Raw genomic sequence first — 20,100 nt, forward strand, 5'->3', positions numbered from 1 at the left:
TGCTGCCAGGCCCGCTGAGTTTTTTTTTTAAAAGCAACTTTGTTTTTGTTCCCAATTTACAGCATTCACAGTTTTTGGTTTTTATACCCACAAATAGAAATTGGAGATGCTCAGAATGGATGGGGGACACAACAAAAGCAGCAACCAGATTAAATGTTGCCTTGCTGGGATTACTGCAGGGTGCAGACAGGAGAAGGAAAAACACTTTGTCTAGTAACAGGAGGAGGAAACTGGTGGCTCTCTCAAGGCTTGTGTGGTTAGAACTAGCTCCGGAGGTGGTTAGCTGGAATGTTTTATCCAGATCAATGCAATATTATAGGGAGTGGTTGAAAAGCTTAACCAGGTCACGATAAAGGGAGCATCTCTGTTGGTTCACCTAAATTGTACAGTTTAAGCCCTCCATTTCACTATTGTTTACTAAGCTTTCTTCACATTAATCCTATTAACTAGGAAAAATTCACTTCCTAACATTCCATCACTTCCACATTTATCCATCCACTATCGACGATCACCCAAACTTTTAGAGAATGCAACCTACTGGTTTGTAGTCACTACCACCAAATGCACTGCATTTACCCGGCTGAACATTTCAACTTACTCCTAACTAATTCACAGATCTGTGTTTAGTCCCTGTAAGAGGGGTCAAAACATGAGGTAGCAGGTGGACTGCCACAAATTGTTCAGCCTACAGATGCAGGGCAGGAACCCCAGTTTACCAGTAAAGAAAATCACAATATCTGAGACATACAAGTTCTGACTTCACTGCAAAAAAATGAACAATGAGAAACTACCATGACTAAATCATACCCTTTCCATTGTCTTGCAGAGCCTTCATGTATAAAAGCAAATGCCAGAGCTCATCCATGACCACACTTCCTCAGGAGGACATTTATACCATTGCACAATTTACCACGAACTGGTAAATATTCAATATTTTAATTTGATCCACTTGAACAGTCAGTTATTCAGGTTTTCACTTGGTGTTTCACTCAATTCTATGCAGAACATAAATGCTGGTCAACAGAAGTATGCTTCACCTTCATCCTTCTCATTCTCTAAATTCTCATGCATAAACGAGTGTGAAACTTTATTCCCTCTACTCCGTCTGCAATCATCTCCGCTGTTAATGCTGTACAGAATGCAACACACTTATTGTGGAAACGCTAGACATGCACCTTCAGCACCATTTAGGCACCTGAAGCACATATTCAACATTCCAATGGCTTGCTGGAAGACACGCACGGTGTGATAAGGCTCTTATTTTACAGCTTCAATCTTATTGATAGAATTCCTTAGACCACGGTTGAAGTTGGTATCCTTTGTCTCCAATGAGCAGTTCCTGGAACAAAAAGGTTCAGGACATTAGGACCACTGCAGCATAAAAGCATCATTACAGTTCCCAAGGAACTGTGGAAGATGATGGCATAATCAACCTTGTTGGATATGACAGTTTGAGCAGGGGCAAAAGCAGATCTTATCTGGAGAGGTTTGTAACTCAAGTTATTTCAATAATGTAAGAGAGAAGACTGAAACAGAGTTATGGAAAAGGACAGATTTCCAAATATATAGCACCTTCCATAACCACAAAACCTCCCAATACACCTTACAACACATGAAATACTTTTGAAATGTAGTTACTGTTGTAATATAAGAAACATGGTAGGGAATGTGCACCCTGAAAGCTCTCACAAACAGCAGTATGATGACGACAACAAGATAATCTATATCAGCGATTCTGAATGAAGGGTAAATATTGGTCAGGGCACTGAGAATAACTCTCTTGCTATTTTTCAAAAATAATGCCATGGGACCTTTAATGCCCAACTAGGATATGGATAAAATCTCGAACAGTGCAGCACTCTCTTAGTATTACAAGAGTGTCAGACTACATATATGCACTCAAGCCTCTAGAGAGTTGAATCCAGCTGAGCAACAGCTAACAGTACTGGAGCTGGGAAATGGTATTATGAACACAGACCTTAGCTAACAGAAGTTGAACACAGGGTAGGAACTGTAGAGAATGATGAAATGGTTACAGTAGAAGCAGTTATTCAGAGCTAGTGCCCTTGTCAGCTCTCTGCATGAGCAACTCAGCTAGACCCATTCACTGAATCTTCCCTTTGGTTGTGCAAATTATTTCTCTTCAGATAATTATCCTTGGAAAGCACAATCAGATCAGTCTTCATCAGACTCCCAGCCAATGCAGTCCTGATCCTAACTGCTTTAGTTTTCTTCCAGTCACCAATAGTTTTTATTCTGCCATTCACCTTAATTCAGTGACTTCTATTTTACAACAATTGTGCCAATAAAGCAGTTTTGATCTGCTGTCTAGACTCACGATTTTTAACACAATCAAATCTCAAAAATAATTGAAAGAATCTTTTTTACGGATGAGCTGATATTACTGGTTTTGAGGAAAAGGGGAGATTGACTAAAGAGAGGGAATCATTGATGATATTTGTTGAATGGGAAAGAGATCAAGATGGAAGTGGGTTTGCAGCCAAATGGAGTTTGGAAAGAGCATTTTATTCTTTCGTGAGATGTGGATGTTTTATGTATTAGTGTATGTTATGTGCAGAATAAGATGTAGCTGGCTAGGCCAGCATTTATTGCCTATCCTTAATTACCCAGAAGGTGGTTAAGAGTCAACTACATTGCTATGTCTGGATTCACACGTAAGCCAGACTAGGTCAGGGTGATAATGTCCTTTAGGGAAGGATATGTAAGTAATCAAATGGGATTTTATGACAATTGACAGTGGTTAGCTTTTTTACTTTTTTTTAAAACTTAAGATTCAAATTTCACCACGATGGTGCAATTCAATCCCAAGTCCCCAGAACACTAGCCTGGATTCTAAATTACCAGTCCAGTGACAGTGACATTACCAATACTCAATTGACTCTTGGATATTCAAGGCAAGACTGGCAGAGGAAGTGAAGAGGGGACCAAGTAGGGTAAGTGCCAAGTAAAAGTGTAAATCAGCTACAACAGTATAGTTATATAATCCCAAAAGTAGTGCTGAATTCTAAAGCAGTCTTGCTTGTATGATAGCACTATATGAGACACTTAAACACTGAACAAGTGAGGAAACCCAGCATTATTTCAAAAATTCTTCAAATTACACTCTAAGTTAAAGGATTCTTGGCAAAGAAACAGGATCAAAAATTGGCAATATAGATAGCTGATTAGAGTCTGAACATCTTTGAACAGGACTCAAAACAAAGCTCAGCCACAGAATGGCTTTCCTGCTAATGTATTCACACACTGTAGGGTCCCTTAAATGACTGTTTAGTAGTTGGCTGTTCTACGTGTGGGTCAAAGTAAAGCCTGTTATAAAACAACATGTAATTATGCAAAGCATTCTTTTCTATGCAAAATGTACCAATAATCCTGTGAAACCAAGTGAAAATTACATGTTGACATGTTCAAATAAAGTCCTTGTATACTCCTTAGAGACTTTATTTTAAAAACAGGGAGTGATAATTTCTGAATATGTTTTTAAGTGACTTAAAGGAAATATTTGAGTCTGGTAATGGGGACCCCCTTACTCAGACTGATTGAAAACCTGAGCCAAGGTTTTGGTTTTGATCCTTCAGGCTAATTGTAACAATGTTAAGCCCACACAATCTGAAGCTTTGTTACAAAAACTCTGCTCACTAATCTACATTAATATAAAGCCTGATATAGTTCAAAGAATAATTTGCATTTCTGTAGTAAAGAAAACATGTCAACACTTTAAATGACAAATACATGCCTACCTAGTAGAAAATGATAATCACACTTGGGGACTAAAAGAACGATAGAAGGGATTTTCAGAAGCTTGGTGAGGTGGGGTGGGAAGTGAATGAGGAGGGGATGTGATAAGAGTTTTGTGGGAGAATACACAGGATGGGGCTATTGACGTTGAAGAAATCAAAAGATTTTTCTCTTCACTAACTGGCAAACCAGAACTCGATTGTTATGGAAACCTTAATTTTTTTAAAGTCTACTGAAAATCAGTGGAATGAAAAGTAGGCAGGTTTTATAAAGAGTAGACACAAACTGAGTCACCAAGGATTAAAAAAAAATCTACCCTACATCGAGTTGCAAACATCACAACTAAGATTCAAAGATAAGCAAAATTTCACAGATGAGGTTATCGTTTTGGCTATAGATTTGCATAGTTGATTGAGAGGGTCAAGCAACTTAAAATTAAAAATCCTATTTTCTCCACACTCTGCTCCTTTCTTATTTCTCTCAAAATTGAGAGGTGTTCTCACGTCTCATGTTAACCCGTAGATGAAAACTCTTCAAAGTAGCTTCATTGAAATGGCCATAAACAATATCCAAAAACATGCTTGATCATTTATCACTTATCCAAATGGTAAAGCCAATGCACTGCTACAACTTCTATTAATTTTGTATATTTCACACAGATCAAGGATAGGAACGTTTTGATCCATATGTCTCAGATCTTTACCTGACAAAATCAGAGCCAAAAGGCTGGATGAAAATAAATGCTCCAAAAGATGGGATGAAAATAAATGTTCCAAAAGATGGGATTATTCACCCTCAGATACAGCACACAAAAAAGGCCCTTCAACCCACTGAGTCTGCACTGTTCAAAAACAACCAACTATCTATTCTAATCCCATTTTTCAGCACTTGGCTCATGGCCTTGTATGTCTTGACATATGGGCAGCGTGCTGGCTCAGTGGTTAGCACTCTGCGTCCTCTGATCTCCTCTTGGTCCAAAGACGTGCAGGATAGGTGGATTGCTCATATAGTGTCCAGGAATGTGCAGGCTAGGTGGGAATGAAGGATTATAGGGAGAGGGTAGAGGGCGAGACTGGGTGGGATGCTCTTTGGAGGGTTGGTGTGGACTCTGAGTCAAATGGCCTGCTTCCACACTGTAGGAATTCTATGATTAATATTGCAAGTGCACATTTAAATAATTCCTAAATATTATGAGGGTTTCTGCCTCTTTCACCCCTGCAGGCAACGAGTTTCAGCCTCCCAACACTTCTGGGTGAAAAAACGTTTCCTCACATCCCTTCTAAGCCTCCTGCCTCTTCCCTTAAATCTACAGGCCTTGGTCATCGATCCCTCCAACAAGGAGGACAGTTGCATTATATCTACCCTATATATGCCCATGATGATTTTAATATTTCAATCATGTCCTCAGTCTCCTGTGCTCCAAGGAAAACAACATCAGTCTATCAAATTCCTCATAACTAAAAAACTCTTCAGCCCCAGCAACATCCTGGTAAATATCCTCTGCACCCCCTCCAATGCAATCACAGCCCTTCTGTAAACTGCATTCCAGAACTTCACACAATAATCGGAAGCCTAACCAATATTTTATACATTCCAGTATAACCTCCCCGCTCTTAAACTCTATGCCTTGGCTAATAAAAGGTAAGTATTGCAATGCCTTCTGAACCACTATTTTCCTGTTCCATTATTTTAAGGGACAGGGAAACTTGCACACCAAGGTCTCTCTGATCATTGGTGCCTCCCAGGGTCTTACTGCTCATTCTGCTTTCCCCTGCTTTGTTCATCCTGCCCAAGTGCATCATCTCATGCTCGTCTGGATTGAATTTCATTTTCTCCTGATGTTGCTACATTTTATTTCAATTATAATTTCATGGTGACCTCTGCTAACTCATCCAACTGTCAATGCTTTTTTTCCTTTTGGACAGGAAATGACATCATGCTAATATCAGAAAGCAACAAAGCCAAAATATCACCAGTACAATTTACTGGAAAGCAAACTCAAACTAGGCATTTGGATAATATTTCGGTTATTTGAACCAAGGAGTCCCAGGATAAACTGATTCTCCACTAAGTCAGTGGACTAATAATACATTAATGACTGAACTTCAGAGTTTTCTGCCATGTGCAAAATTATTGAAGGGAAGACAGGTTGAAAAAACATTTAATTATATGGGATTGGAGGTTTTATAAGGACATGGAAATTACAATAAACCTGGAGCAAATACTGGTTTGGGCTCAACTTGAGTATTCTCCCGAGTTCTGGGAGCAAATAGTAAGAAGGTTGTGAAAGCAGTGCAGAAAAGATGCCAGAAGATTCACAAGAATGGTTTCCAGAGCTGAGGAACTTCAGTTAGATTGACAGATTGGAGCAACTCGGCTGTTCCTCTTGAAAGATAGAAAATGAATTTTGTAGAGACATTCAAAACCATGAGGGGGCCTGGATAAACAGGAAGAAACTGTTCAATTTGACAGAAGGACCAAGCAGAGAAGAGTGATTTTACTGATTGGTAAAGGAAACAATGACAATGAGGATTTGTTTTGTGCAGGTAGTTAGTATCTGAATGCATTAAACAGTGTGGTGCAGATTCAGTTGACGTCTTCGAAAGATAATTAAATTATCTGAAGAGAAAAGTACAGGATTATTGGGAAAAGAATGCCACTTTGCAGACAGCCACCATGGACACAATGGACTTCATGTCCTCCTCTGCACTGTAATTCTACAATTCTATATTCAACCCATCCTCTTAGGTGGAATCACTCTTTCTATACCTGCTGCCAGAATATTCTGTCCATTTTCTCCAAATTCAGTCCTCCTATACAGTTTACCTCAGCTCAAAAACAGAACTTACCCCAGCAATTGTTGCTAACTGCAACAATTCTCAAGGGAACATTACTAAGTGCTGCTTATGAAGAGGTGTACCTTACTGGAGAAAGCCCTTGGATTCTGCAGGAAGTGGACGATCTGGGAAAGCTTATGAGGCAGGTCCATTTTCACTTAACTAATGCATTCTTACACTGCCATAAACATAAAAAAAACATTCAATTGCTGCTCAATAAAATGGAGAAACAAATGTTATAAAATGCAATGAGTTTATTACTAAAATGCAGAGTAACTGGAACCACAATACTGAACACATTCACAGCATTGAACAATTTCAGCATTTTCTTTTTCACAAAGTGAAATTAGTGAAATAAAGACAAAAACATACAAAATTATTTGCTGTCTAACAATTTGTTGTGTTGGCAAGTAGTTTGATATAAAATTAATTGCAAATAGTAGTACTGATCTTTAGCTTCTAAAGGCAAATAGAAACTGGTCTGTAAAGCAGAACTTAATTTTTTTCACATGGATTAAATCAAAGGAAGAAAATAGGTCCAAGGTAGAAAGACAATATTGACAGGTTAAATGAATATACAACAACTCAGGCTTCCTACTCCATACCATACTGATAAAGACCAGTGCCTAACAAAATGCTTTCTTTCTTACTACTAGCTTGTGAGATTTCATCTAAAACATGAAATAGTAAATATGTATGTAAATTCTGAGGCATAAAATAAACATCACCTCTGTGCAGCATGTTGTGTCATGGCTATAAGTTCTGATTAGCAAGCAGTCCTCATGTATAAATATAAACAGACTCAAGTTCTAGAGTTACTTATCTTGTGTACAGGTTTTACTTTTTGAACTATTTTGGACAATCAAAGAGGAATATCCATATTGGAAAAGACAGTATTCTATTTATTGGAACAGGTGTTCCAAACAAGTATGTCCAAGGTTGGGCATGGCAAATATAGTGCCCTAATATATCTTAACCACTAAATATGCCAGTATGAGTTTTAAAATTTCAGTCATCTTTACAATCTTGGAATATGTTAGGCAACAATGTTGAACTTCAGATTCACATCCATCTTGAATTAAACTGAAATTTCACAATTCTTAAATCTGCAGAGAGACATCACACCACCCTGAACTAGACTGAAACCTAGATTCTAGAGGTGAAAACACAAATGTCTAATATGTACTGCATTCAAGCTAGGATTTATTGTCCACTTTCCAACAATCTTGTTGTTGGTTTTTGACCATGGATGATAGATCTTCAAATTTCTTAAAAGGTGCAGCTTTTAAATTCTATGGCACAATTATTATTAGCATGGCAATTAAGATTTTCTTCATCATGGGCATAAATAAGGCTTTTGATAGTTATAGTTTGTACGCAAACTTCTGAAACTTCATACTTTTCCTTCAATGTGAGGCATTTAAAGCTGGACTTGTACATCAAATTTTTCACCCATGTAAAATATAACTCAGCAAACACCTTTTCTCTCTCTACTTAAACAAAATGAGATAACATATCTGTTTAAGGCATGAAAACAGAGGTTCAGCCACGTTCTTAGCATAGCTGATAGCCAGTCCTCTTCATTCAGGTGTCAATTTACAGATCATTAATTAGAGTCAACTTATCTAGTAAGAACAAGTCTGAAATCATGAGAAAATATATGGTTAAAGATAACAACTTTAATTTTATTTACAATTTTCTAATTTAAGCAATATTGAACCATTCAAATTCAAAAATGACTTGCAGCATAATTCAAATGAAAAGGAAGAGTGGACTTGTATAATAAATAAAATTGCCATAAGATATTTAAGTCTATACTTTACAACTTAATAAATGACATCTCCCAAAGAATTTGGCTAGTATTTAAAAAAAATCAAGTGATTTTTTTTTTTAAGAAAACCTCTAAGATTAAAATAGTTGCAAGTGTATTCTTTAACTCAAGTGATAAACTTGATCCTCAGTCATGAGTTTGAATTTTCTGTTGGGTTTGTTTCTCAAATTATGTTGCTTAGAAATGCTAAGAATATGCAAGTTAGTGGAATGAGGTGGAAGGACGATCCTTGTCAGGAAAGTAGTAACAGTGATGGTGACAGGATATCACAAAGTGCCAGAAATAACATGGAAAATACTCCAGCTTCAACTGTAATTTGCATAAATATCAAAGTGCTTCCTATGCTGCAAAGAAACGAGAAATCGATCTACAGCTTTGCAGCCAACTCAGTGGGATGATGACGGGGGATTTCAGTTATTCACTTTCTAAGGTTGACAAAACAAGAAGGAAGCCCAAAAAGGGATGGGAAAGCCCCCATGAAATATTTGCTGCTGCAATAAATGATTGCTTCTTAATTCAGTGTTGAGAACAACCACTGGTGGGTAGTCTTAGAAATCAGTTATTATAGCTATCTAAGAAATGGGAACATTTTTCTCAATTTAAAATAGGAGGCTGTAAAATGTTTTATGAAAGCAGCATGCATTTCTACATTTTCCATTGATTCAGCTCATAGAAATAGAGAGGAAACTTGATGCTTTTCTTTTAACATGAAGGAAACAATATCTTCATTAAGCTCTGAAAGGATGCGAAGTTTTTCATATCCCTTGAGGAACTTATGATGACAAAGCCACAATGGCTTTGTGGAGATCTGACTAACTTGCATCCAAGGCAGTATTTTAAAACTTAAGTCGGATAAGGAAAGGTGATGTTAATAGAATGGATCTAGAAGGAATACCGAATACAGTAAAAATAATTGGAAGGCACTTTTCGCTTGTTATGAATCGGAGGTCCATTTGGAGGAAAAAAAGCAGAAAAGTTGGTGGGTGACTTAGGCAGAATTATAAATGTCAAAAGCACTGACAATTTGAATTTATATATTTTGTATATGGTTTCCATCAAATGGTTAACCGGCTCCTTCTATTCAAAGTAAAATTAAAATTTAAATCAGTAACTTTACCATTAAAACAATGCAGACTAACTAAAGACTCAAAATGACTGAAGATGTTGGTGACACCATAATGAATATTTTCAGTATGTCACTAAGCTTTAGTTTAGGTTTATTGCACAACTGCATTACATGAGGGCGCTTCTGATTCAACTTTGGAATGAAAGACAGATAGGTGCTGAAGTTTACCATTAAAGGTGCCATTAGAAATGTAGGTAAATAGAGGAAATACTCTACTGAAAATAAGTGATCCTAGTAACTACATACGAGAGGAGCTAAACTAATATTCGCATAGTTAAAAATCAGAAAATACAAGGAGATTTTGGCCTCAAAAATGATAATAAACTATATCACTTGCAAATCACCAGAAATAAATCATGGTCTACATCAACACCGTTCAGTAAAGAATTGTATCAAACAGATTGCTTACTGTTTCACAAAAAAGGTGATTTTTATGGATGCAAAAGAGTTCTAATGGTCAAATCAAACTGTAGTTTCATTTGTATAATACTGCAGGTCACAGGGTTACATGTCCAAAGTGGCATTTTTGGTACCAGGGTGGACATGCTGTTAAAATCCACTAGTCTTTCAGATGATGTCGGATCTTCAGACTTGGGATAAAGTGGGCTCATAAGTCTGTAAATGGCAATTAAAAATTGATTTAATAGCGTAAATGCAAGGAGCTAGATCCTGGAATTCAAAAAAAAGAGTGCTTGAAAGTACTTTGTTATAATCATTCCAACTACTCTACATTGTTCTCAGGCAATACAATATCAGTCATCCTGTAAAACTGAAATTTTCCATTTGGCAAGATTTAAAAAGTATTTTATCTTTATTGTGTTGATCCAAGGCAAAACCACTTAATACTGCAGATTAAAAATTCTTTGAACATTAGAAAATAAAATGCTGCCAATTTCCAAAATTTAGATACAAGGATATGAAAAGAATATGGACAGCAGTTTGATGCAACCACTGAAAAACAAAGATCCAAATTTATCCAATAGAAATATAAAAGCAAGGGCCAATGGTTTTGAAAATAGCCTTTCTTCCCACAAAACTAATCCAGTTGAGCAAAGTATAATTCTTACTGACCTCAAACTGCTTCCAATGGGTTTAATAATGGAGTATCTTTTGCAACATTCAACTATTACCATCTACCACCTATGGTGTATCAGAGGACATTTATTTTTCTTTTATTTATCTGTACATCCCTTTTCTTTCACTGACACAAATAGATCTAACCTGGATTCACATGCACAGACAATCTTCAAACCTTTTGTGTTTGCAATTGCATCACTAACACAGAGACTGCCATCATAGGTTCGGTGCACTGTGCTTGAAATGGACAAGTCCATTCCATGAAGTTTTGAAGATGTTGGTTATAGAAGGTTACGCTAATAAATTTAAATAAAATCCCCAGAAGGAAATGAAAGTAATGTATATTAAAATCATTAATGTGACAAGAGAGGTGAATTAACTTGGTGAGGTTACAAAGATAAGATGGGTACAGGGTGGGAGTCAGAACTGGTGTGATGGTTTCTATTTCCAATAGTGATTGGATATTTAGCAACATTTAGGGGCTTAAACCCAATAATTGAGTCAGGAGCAATAGAGTGTATGGCTCTGATATCTCTTTCGTATGTGTGAATTGGGCATTGGGTTGTTATACATTCCACGGTCTGTGGCAGGCGACCGGTGTTGTACACTGGAGAGTTTATATTTTTCCAGGTGTAGATCAAACAACAGCTCTGGTTTGTGCAGATATAGTTTAAAGCTAACAAACTTCACAGATCTTCTACATCAAGACTTTCACGAGGCATTTTTGTGCATCCAGCTCTCCGAACTTCAGCAGGATTGAAGTCGCATTATTAAAACTTAAGTGCGTGGATACATGCGTAATTTCAAAGTTGTAGAGGGACAGTGTTAAAGTTCTAATGAATGGGGAAACAGCGACTTTCCCTACTTCGCCGGACTTTCTCAACAGATAGATATAGGTGAATCAATGGGGAAATAATAAACAACAGCACAGGCAGGCAGGACGTTGGGGTCAACTCAAGACTTTGTGGTAAACTGCATTGTAGCATTTGGTTCAACGACTAGTCCAATGTGGCAATTTCAGGTCCATTGGAAAAAAGCATTAAAAGGTTAACAATCAGGACAATGGTCTAAGTTTAGCATTTATAACATATATGTAAGTTTAAAAATTTCACACTTTTGCAATAACACAGGAAACTATGTAAATATAAAGGCATAATACAAGTGTTATTCAGTACATTCGAACTTCATTTTTTTTCCTGGCACAAAAAACATTTTTAACATCTTTTTGGTCTGAATTCGTATGTTGTTCCCAACTCTAATCTAATTTGATGGGTTTTTTGGAAGGAGGGTGGGACACAGGAAGAGAAAACAGGGAGGTGAAGAGAAAAATAAAAAACCCAACATGGGAAGAAACATGAATTTGGATTGTATGTGAATACCAGAGGGTATTAAAATCGCATCACCTATTCTAATATTGGTCAGTTTAAAAAGAAAAGCACAAAGGTGATCTATAACTATAATATAATGCAAGGCTTCTTATCCTTAAAGGGGTTTTCTGAAGTTGGAATGCCCATGAGCAGAGGGTCACTTTTGGCATGTTCCTCACAGTAGCGGACAAGATCTGCTGAAGCCTTTGAAACCTGCCAAAGGAGAGAAAAAAAAGGATGAATAGTTTAAATTTGAGGATTTGCATAAGGATATAGGATGTAACTGTTACCAGACAGTACAAGAGTATTACTAAAGTATCTTTCAAAAGTGACATTTAATGCACGTAACAGTTATTGTACAGAAAATGCAAGAGTTACACAATAAGTCTGCCTGTGTCTAGAAGGTTATCAGTTTAGATGACGTTCTTGGTCATGTGGCGTGATTCTGTCAAAAATGTCAAAGTACCAGACCCTTGACTGCATACTATTTTAGGAACAGATTGTTTATGTTCACGTCTTCTTTCAAATTCTTATTTTTATTCTTAAAACGTACCTACTATTTACTAAAAGATGTCGAGTAGTCTTGGGATTTCAAGGGCTTTGCCCTTCAAAGCACTAAGTTCTTGCTTAACGTTACTCCATTTAGTGAGGTTTTGCTTTAAGTTGTGCTAAGTTACCGGAAGCCAAAATCTATTTGAGCTTCATGGAATTAATTTTAAACGTTGTTTACTGCATAACCTGACTGTGGTATGAACACTCACTCTTCTTCACTCCGCCTGTCCCTGTGCACACAGTTGTTGGAGGTCTGTAGCAGCAAACTCCCACCCGCCATGCTCCTGACTGCCTAATGGAGCTGTTGCCTCCTCCGGCCATGCCAGAGCATGTCAGCGTCCCTTGAGAGGTTGCAGCACCTCCACCTACACTGGCTGTTGCTGCCCCAAGAACTCACCCAGACATGATGCAGCCATCCCTCCTGGCTGGCGGGGGACCCCAGCTCTGGCACCAGCCACATCTGGGCTCACCAGCCCTCATCCTCTGAGGTGGCAGCTGGAACTATAGTACCGCAACAGCCCACTGCTGGCAGTACAATGGAGGGCTGCCAATCTCCATCCAGGCCAGAGCAGCCACTAGCATAAGTTGGTGGTCTTTACTTCTAGATTCTTCCACCAATGGCATCAGATTTTTTTCCTCTACCTATTCTGTCCAAATGTCTTATGATGAATGCTGCTATCAAATCTCCTCTTCAACTCATCTCAGCCCCAAGGCACAACTAAAAAGTGTTCCTCAAAACAGTGTCTCCAACTCAACTATGTTCAACTGTTTCCTCAATAATCTTGTCTCCATCATAATCTCCCATCTAGAGAATATCTTCAATTTAAAATTCTCATCATTATTTTCAACTCCTTCCAGCCCTGGTCCCTTCACTGTCTCTAATTCTTTCCAGCTCTCCAATCCCTACAACATTTCTACACTGTTCTAATTCTTGACAGTCTCCTATTCTTATTCACTCCCCTGTTGAACAATATTGAGCATCGGACTGATTAAGCGACAAGTAACGAACAGAAATTGCTAAGAAAAGCTCAGTAGGTCTGCCAGTATCTGTGGAGAGAAATGAGAGTTCACATTTCAGGTTCGGTAACCATTCCCCAATTTTGAGTTCAGCAATTTCTGTTTTTGTTTCTGATTTCCAGCATCCACAGTTCTTTCAGTTTCTATTAAGCTACAAGTAACACCTTTGCACCTAGAAGGACCAGATAATAACCATCAAGAAAGAATTTAACCACCTTCCCTTGGATATTCAATAGCGTATTATGATTGAATCCCCTAACATCAACATTACGAATAACATCACTGACAGCAAATCTAACTGGACAAGGCACAAAAATAGTGGGGCTACAAGAACAGATCAAAGGTTGGGAATTCACATGGATCAAGTCAGAAAACTCTGTAGACTAACAGGAGAATCCCCATCCCAGAACAAGGTTTCCAGGTGACTTTCCCCCTCTCTGATGTATTGCAATGTCTGAAGCACAAACTCCAGCTTATTAACTCTCATCTTCAGCTCCTTGAGCTATTGACATACGTCCTTTCGATCATATTGGTGTCTATGAGCTTTAACATCCGGCAGATACACATCACCTGTCCTGCCATATTATTTTAAACAAAAAATTTTATGAAATGCCTCCAGAGTCTTGCTTGCGTTTATATTCTTACTATTTCTATCAATGTTTTATTTACCATGATTGAAATTACCCTGTTTAATTAATGAGGAAATATTCCTTGTAGTATCACACTGATTTTTTTTCTTGCCGAATACAGGGTCTAGCTGGTTCTTTGCTAGCTCTTTAATATCTCTATTCTGGTCTTGGCCTTTCTGGTTGCTCACAGACTCTAGACTACACATCCATCCCTATCTTTCCTACATTAAGCAAAGAATACATTGGTTATTCCACACCACTACCATGTAAAATTCAGCTTGGTCAAGCCATTAACTGCCCAATCAAAATAATTAATCTGTGGGATCAGGGAAAACCTAGCAATTTTGGACCTTCTCTTGTTGCCTCGAGGGAGTAACCGGAGAACCTTTTCTTCAATCACTGTGATGCATGTGGTGAATGTGCTCCCACAATGCTATAGTGTGTTTCGGGGTTTTAGTTCAGTGACGATTTAGAGACTGGCCACATTTGAGCAAGTCTGGAAGTTGTGATTTGGTGGGGAATTGAGATGATGGTGCTCCGTGCACCCACTAATCTTGTCTTGAGTAGTGCAGTTTGTAGGGTCTGGAGGTTCTGCCAAAGGATCCTTAGGCATCCTGTGGATAGTAAAGAGTTCATGCATAGGTAAATGGAGGTGGTACCAATTAAGCAGATTGCTTTGTCCTCGACAATGATGAGCATCTCAAGTGCTGCAGCTGGACTTTGGCAGGTAAATGACAGAAGAGGTGTCGAGTGAGTGGCTCAGTTTTGAAGTCAAATCAAATCTAAACCTGCAAACACTGAGGCAGCTACCAATGTACAGGTGGAAAGTGACCCATGTCGGAGAATGACGTTTGCAATAAATTCACATGAATCTGGTTAAGTAAACCAGGAAAATGGTGTGCAGACTCTTCGGTGCTCAGACTCTCTGGTGCTCAGACTCTCAGCTAAATTGTATTGAGATGACAGAAACCCCAGTACGTCCCATTTTCAGACAATATTTACAGCATTAAAGCAGAATCTCATGTTACTTATATAATTGGAGAAGCGGGGAGAGAGAGTAGAGCTACGGGTCAGGGTGATGCTGTGTTTTAATTAGCAGATATGGAAACTAGCTAAAAAGCAGTGGAACTCAATTTTAAATGATCTTTCAGTGGGATATTATGCACACTGGGATTTCCTTGCTAAAACTAGAACTAGGCCACACATATATCATATTCACCAGCAAAAAAGGAAATTCCAGTCTTGTAATTTTAATTATTGCATACACAACACTGTAACCTTGTTAAATTTTATATTCAGAATCAGTGCAATGAATGTTTCAAAGTTGCCAATTATTGCCACAACAGAATACTAGTATAGTTTCCCTGACACAGTAATAACTTTAACAGTAATATAAATGCCCCCACTTAAGTGGCGACCTGAAGCTGCAAATGGGAAAAAACAAATGCACTTGCGAAACAATGCCTCCTGCATGGCTATAGATTAAAACCAAACAGACCATAAAACACTCGAACAAACTAGATTTGAGTCAGTTATGTGCAGAGTTAGCTAATCCTGTCCAATGCAACAGCTAATTTCAATGTTTTTTTTGGTGGGTGGGGCGCAAATTAACTAGAATAAAACAACGTGCTGTTACTTGTACTCTAATCTCACTCACGAGGAATAGTCGCTTGGAGATGGATACCAGTGGAACCATGTTATGTACCAAGATCTTAGAGAGGAGCAAAAAACATAAAACTTGGCAAAAGTAAAAAGGAGCTTGAAAAAAACTGCCACGTTCATTGGTTCTATCAGTTTAGTACACTTAAAGTACTAAATAAATGAACAATTACCTCTGTTGCTTGGCAAAAAACTTAAATGTGCAAGTTTGGGGTTAATATGTAAACAAGGTTCAGAGTTGCGCTCAAACACCTGACTGACTCACCATTGCAATGCAACTTCTCAGTACCATCAGGTTAACTTGTTTGAAGCAAGAAAGAAAACTGTGCACTTAATTTCATATATAACACTATAACAAAACCCCATCCTATTATGAAATTCAAATTCCTTACCTTTATCCTGTCAATACTAGCTTCTACTTTAAGCTGTCGAACTGCCCTTTTCGCTTGCGCTATGCTATTTGTACTAGCCATTTTCGACGATATTTTGAAAGTTAAAGCCTGAAGCAAAAAAAAGCATACGTACAAAGTGAGATAGTGAAAGAGCAACAAAATTTATGTTAAAATAAATATATATTTTATGTAACATTATGCTTATAAAACACACCTAAACTTGGTTCTGAGAAGCCAATGATGTTTTTCAGAGATATGAAGTGCAAATTCTGCAAAAGATAAATAATTTCAACATCAAGAAATGTGGAGGATCAAAACCCACTAACTTTGTCCTTTACAGTAAACAATTGTTCAGACTGTTAGCTTGCACCAACTTCTAATTGCTTCTTTCCATTTCCACAAAGATATTTGATCAGATTTCCAATAAAAAGGAGAATAATATTTTCAGCTGTACTCCAGTAAGAGTGTGTCACTGTAATCAATAATAATTTGATACCTCGACTTATTTATACAATACTAAATGCGACAAAATAGGATCACTGGCTTCTCCTGGTGATGAATGGGAAATTAGAGAATCAAATTCATTTTTGATTTAAGAAGCCCAAGGTCAAAAGTGAACTCTTATCTGTGGCATATTATTAAGAGTGAAAAGGGAGATTTGCCTTTTAGCAAAAACCTTATGTAACATCATGACATTCCGAAGGCCTTTACAGCCAATTATACACTTCTCACACAAAAAACAGAAAATGCAGAAAACAATGAACAAGTCAAACATCTGTGGAGAAAGCAGAATTAATGTTTCAGGTTAACGAACTTGCATGAATTATATTTCAACAAGTTGTTGAAAATGATTCAAAAAGTAGTAAGAGCAAGCACTTTTTTTTTTTTTTTTAAAAATTAATCGGACTTTTCCTCGTCAGATAACACAATCATTCCAGGTACCAATCTAGTAAACCACCTCTGAATTGTCTTCAAGACATTTACATCTTTCCTTACATAGGACACTAAAACTGCAAAGATTTGAGATGTGGTCTCACCAATTGCCCTGTATAACCGAAGCTTAACATCCTTACTTATATGTTCAATTCCTCTTGTAATTAGCCTCAATCGCTGTACCCGCATGTCAACATTTTGGTGATTGAACATCAACAAGGTTCCATGCAGTATATTGGTTAGTCAGGTTAGATCACAAGGGATGCAGGGGGAGCTAGCCAACTGGATACAAAATTGGCTTGAACGTAGGAGACAAAGGGTGGTGGTGGAGGGTTGTTTTTCAGATTGGAGGCCTGTGACCAGCGATGTGGCACAAGGATCAGTGCTGGGTCCACTGCTTTTTGTCATGTATATAAATCATTTGGATAGAATATAGGAAGTATGGTTAGTAAGTTTGCAGATGACACCAAAGTAGGTGGTGTAGTGGTCAATGAAGGAAGTTCTCAGTACAATGGGATCTTGATTAGATGCGCCAATTAACCAAGGAGTAGCAAATGGAATTTAATTTAGATAAATGTGAAGTGCTGCATTTTGGTAAGGCAAACCAGGACAGGACTTCTACAGTTAATGATTGGGCCCTGGGGAGTGTTGCCAAACAAAGTGACCTAGGGGTGCAGGTGCATAGCTCCTTGAAAGTGAAGTTGCAGGTAGACAGGATAGTGAAGGTGGCGTTTGGCACGCTTGCCTTCATTGATCATAACATTGAGTATGAGAGTTGGGATGCCAAGTTGCAGCTGTACAGGACATTGGCAAAGCCATTTTTGGAACATGGTGTACAATTCTGGTTGCCCTTCTATAGTGGTGGTGATGGTATTGAACTCGAGGTGGTGCAGAAAAGATTTACCAGGATGTTGCTGGCACTGGAGGGTTTGAATCATAGGGAGAGGCTGAACAGGCTGGGGCTATTTTCCTTCTAACGTGGGAGGCTGAGGGGTCACCTTGTAGAGGTTAAAAAAATCATGAGGGGCATGGATAAGGAGAATACCCAAGGTTTTTTTTTCCTAGGGTGGGGTGAGTCCAAAGGTAGAGGGCACAGATTTAAGGTGAGAGGGGAAAGATTTAAAAAGGACCCGAGAGACAACTTTTTCATGCAGAGGGTGGCATGTGTATGGAATGAGCTGCCAGAGGAAGTGGTGGAGGCGAGTATAATTACACATTTAAAAGGCATTTGGGATGGTTATACGAATAGGCAGGGTTTGGAGGGATAAGGACCATCTGCTGGCAAATGGGACTAGGTCAGATTGGGATGTCTGGTCAGCACAGATGAGTTGGGCTGAAGGGTCTGTTTCGGAATCCTGCAGTTATCCTCAGTTTAGGTAATACTCTTCTTATTTGGTCTTCCTGAGAAAAGTGAACAAATTCATATTTTCGTACATTACGCTTCATCTGTCAGTTCTTCTCTAATTCAAAATATTCACATCTGTCTACATCTTAATCACAAGTACCTGCCTATCTTTGTGTCACCTGCAAATTTAGGAACTACATCTTCCCTCCCCTCTTTCAAGTCACTAACCCAACAATAAAGAACTCAGGCCCCAGCACAGACCCCTTTTGGACTCCACTTAATAGTAGGTCATGGCCTAGTGGTATTATTGCTGGACTTTCAATCAAGAAGCTCAAGTTCTATTTTGGGAATCCAGGTTCGAATCCTGCCATGGCAGATGGTGGAATTTTAGTTCAATAAAAGCAAAAATCTGGAATTAAGACTCTAATGATGACAATGATTCCATTGTTGATTGTCAGACAATTCATCTAGTTCACTTATGTCCTTTAGGAAAGGAAACTGCCAGGCTTACCTAGTCTGCCTACATGACTCCAGACCCATAGCAATGTGACTGACTCTTAACTGCCCTCTGGGAAATCAGGCATGGGCAATAAATGCTGGCCGACCAAGCAACATCTTCATCCCGTGAATGAACTTAAAAAAAACACAACGCTGAGATGTTTCCATTAGTGGGAGAATCTCGAACTAAGAAATATATTTACAGAATAAGGGGACATTCATGACATGCAGAGAAATTTCGTCTCTCAGAGGGTAATGAATGTCTGCAATTCTCCACTCAAAGTGTTGTGGAGGCTAGATCATTGAAAATATTTAAACAGATAGTGGGTACATTTTTGAAGTATCAAGTCAAGGGTTATGAGGAACTGGCACAATGTGATTGACGCCTGGGGCAAAATCAGCCATGACCTTGTAGAATAGAAGGCTCGGCTTGAGGGGCTGAATGGACTACACCTGCTTCTATTTCTAAATGTTTTATTCATCACATCCTGCCAGTCTGAAAAAGACCCATTTATGCATACTCCATTTTCTGTCAGTCAACCAATCTTCCTTCCACACTGTTGTGCTAGCTCCTCCACCATGAGCTCCTATTTTGTGCATTAGCCTTTTGTGGGGCATCTGGTCAAATACCTTCTGGAAAACCAAGTACAGTAATTTACAGACTCATTTATCCACAGCACGTTACTACTTCAAAACATTCCAATAAATGGTTAAACATGAATTCATATTCACAAATCTATGCTGAATCTGATTATCTTTATTATTTACCTTTACATTTACCTTTATTTAAAATTTATTTTTGTTTAAAATGCCCAGCTATAACTTCCTCAATTGAATTGGTGAACACCTTGCCAATGACAATATTGAGCTAACTAGCCTATATGTTTTCTGCCTCTCTTCTTGACTAGAGCGGTTGTACTTGCAAATATCTAGTCTGCTGGAATCTTTCGGGAAATTAACACCAACATATCTACCTCATAAGCCTGTATCAGAGATAGTAGGAACTGCAGATGCTGGAGAATCTGAGATAACACGGTGTAGAGCTGGATGAACACAGCAGGCCAAGCAGCATCATAGGAGC

General features: G+C 38.2%; 1 protein-coding gene across 6 annotated transcripts in view; it reads right to left on the reverse strand.

The window, feature by feature from the left end:
• Window positions 1-6,832: 6,832 nt before the first annotated feature.
• LOC109911349 (guanine nucleotide-binding protein G(I)/G(S)/G(O) subunit gamma-12) overlaps window positions 6,833-20,100 on the reverse strand; it is a 103,982-nt gene continuing 90,714 nt past the window's right edge. For 3 of the 6 annotated variants that reach the window (XM_048601719.1, XM_048601717.1, XM_048601716.1), the window contains 3 exons: window positions 16,458-16,512; window positions 16,244-16,351; window positions 6,833-12,207 (listed from right to left, as the gene is read on the reverse strand). In XM_048601719.1, the coding sequence (XP_048457676.1) occupies window positions 12,082-12,207; window positions 16,244-16,324 (207 nt within the window). In that variant the 5' untranslated portion in view covers window positions 16,325-16,351; window positions 16,458-16,512 and the 3' untranslated portion in view covers window positions 6,833-12,081. The remainder of the gene's footprint in view (window positions 12,208-16,243; window positions 16,352-16,457; window positions 16,513-20,100) is intronic. The other 3 variants (XM_048601720.1, XM_048601718.1, XM_048601715.1) reach the window with 1 other exon arrangement.

Source organism: Rhincodon typus, chromosome 10, assembly GCF_021869965.1.
Source record: "Rhincodon typus isolate 14 chromosome 10, sRhiTyp1.1, whole genome shotgun sequence".
Classification (NCBI taxonomy): Eukaryota; Metazoa; Chordata; class Chondrichthyes; order Orectolobiformes; family Rhincodontidae; genus Rhincodon; species Rhincodon typus.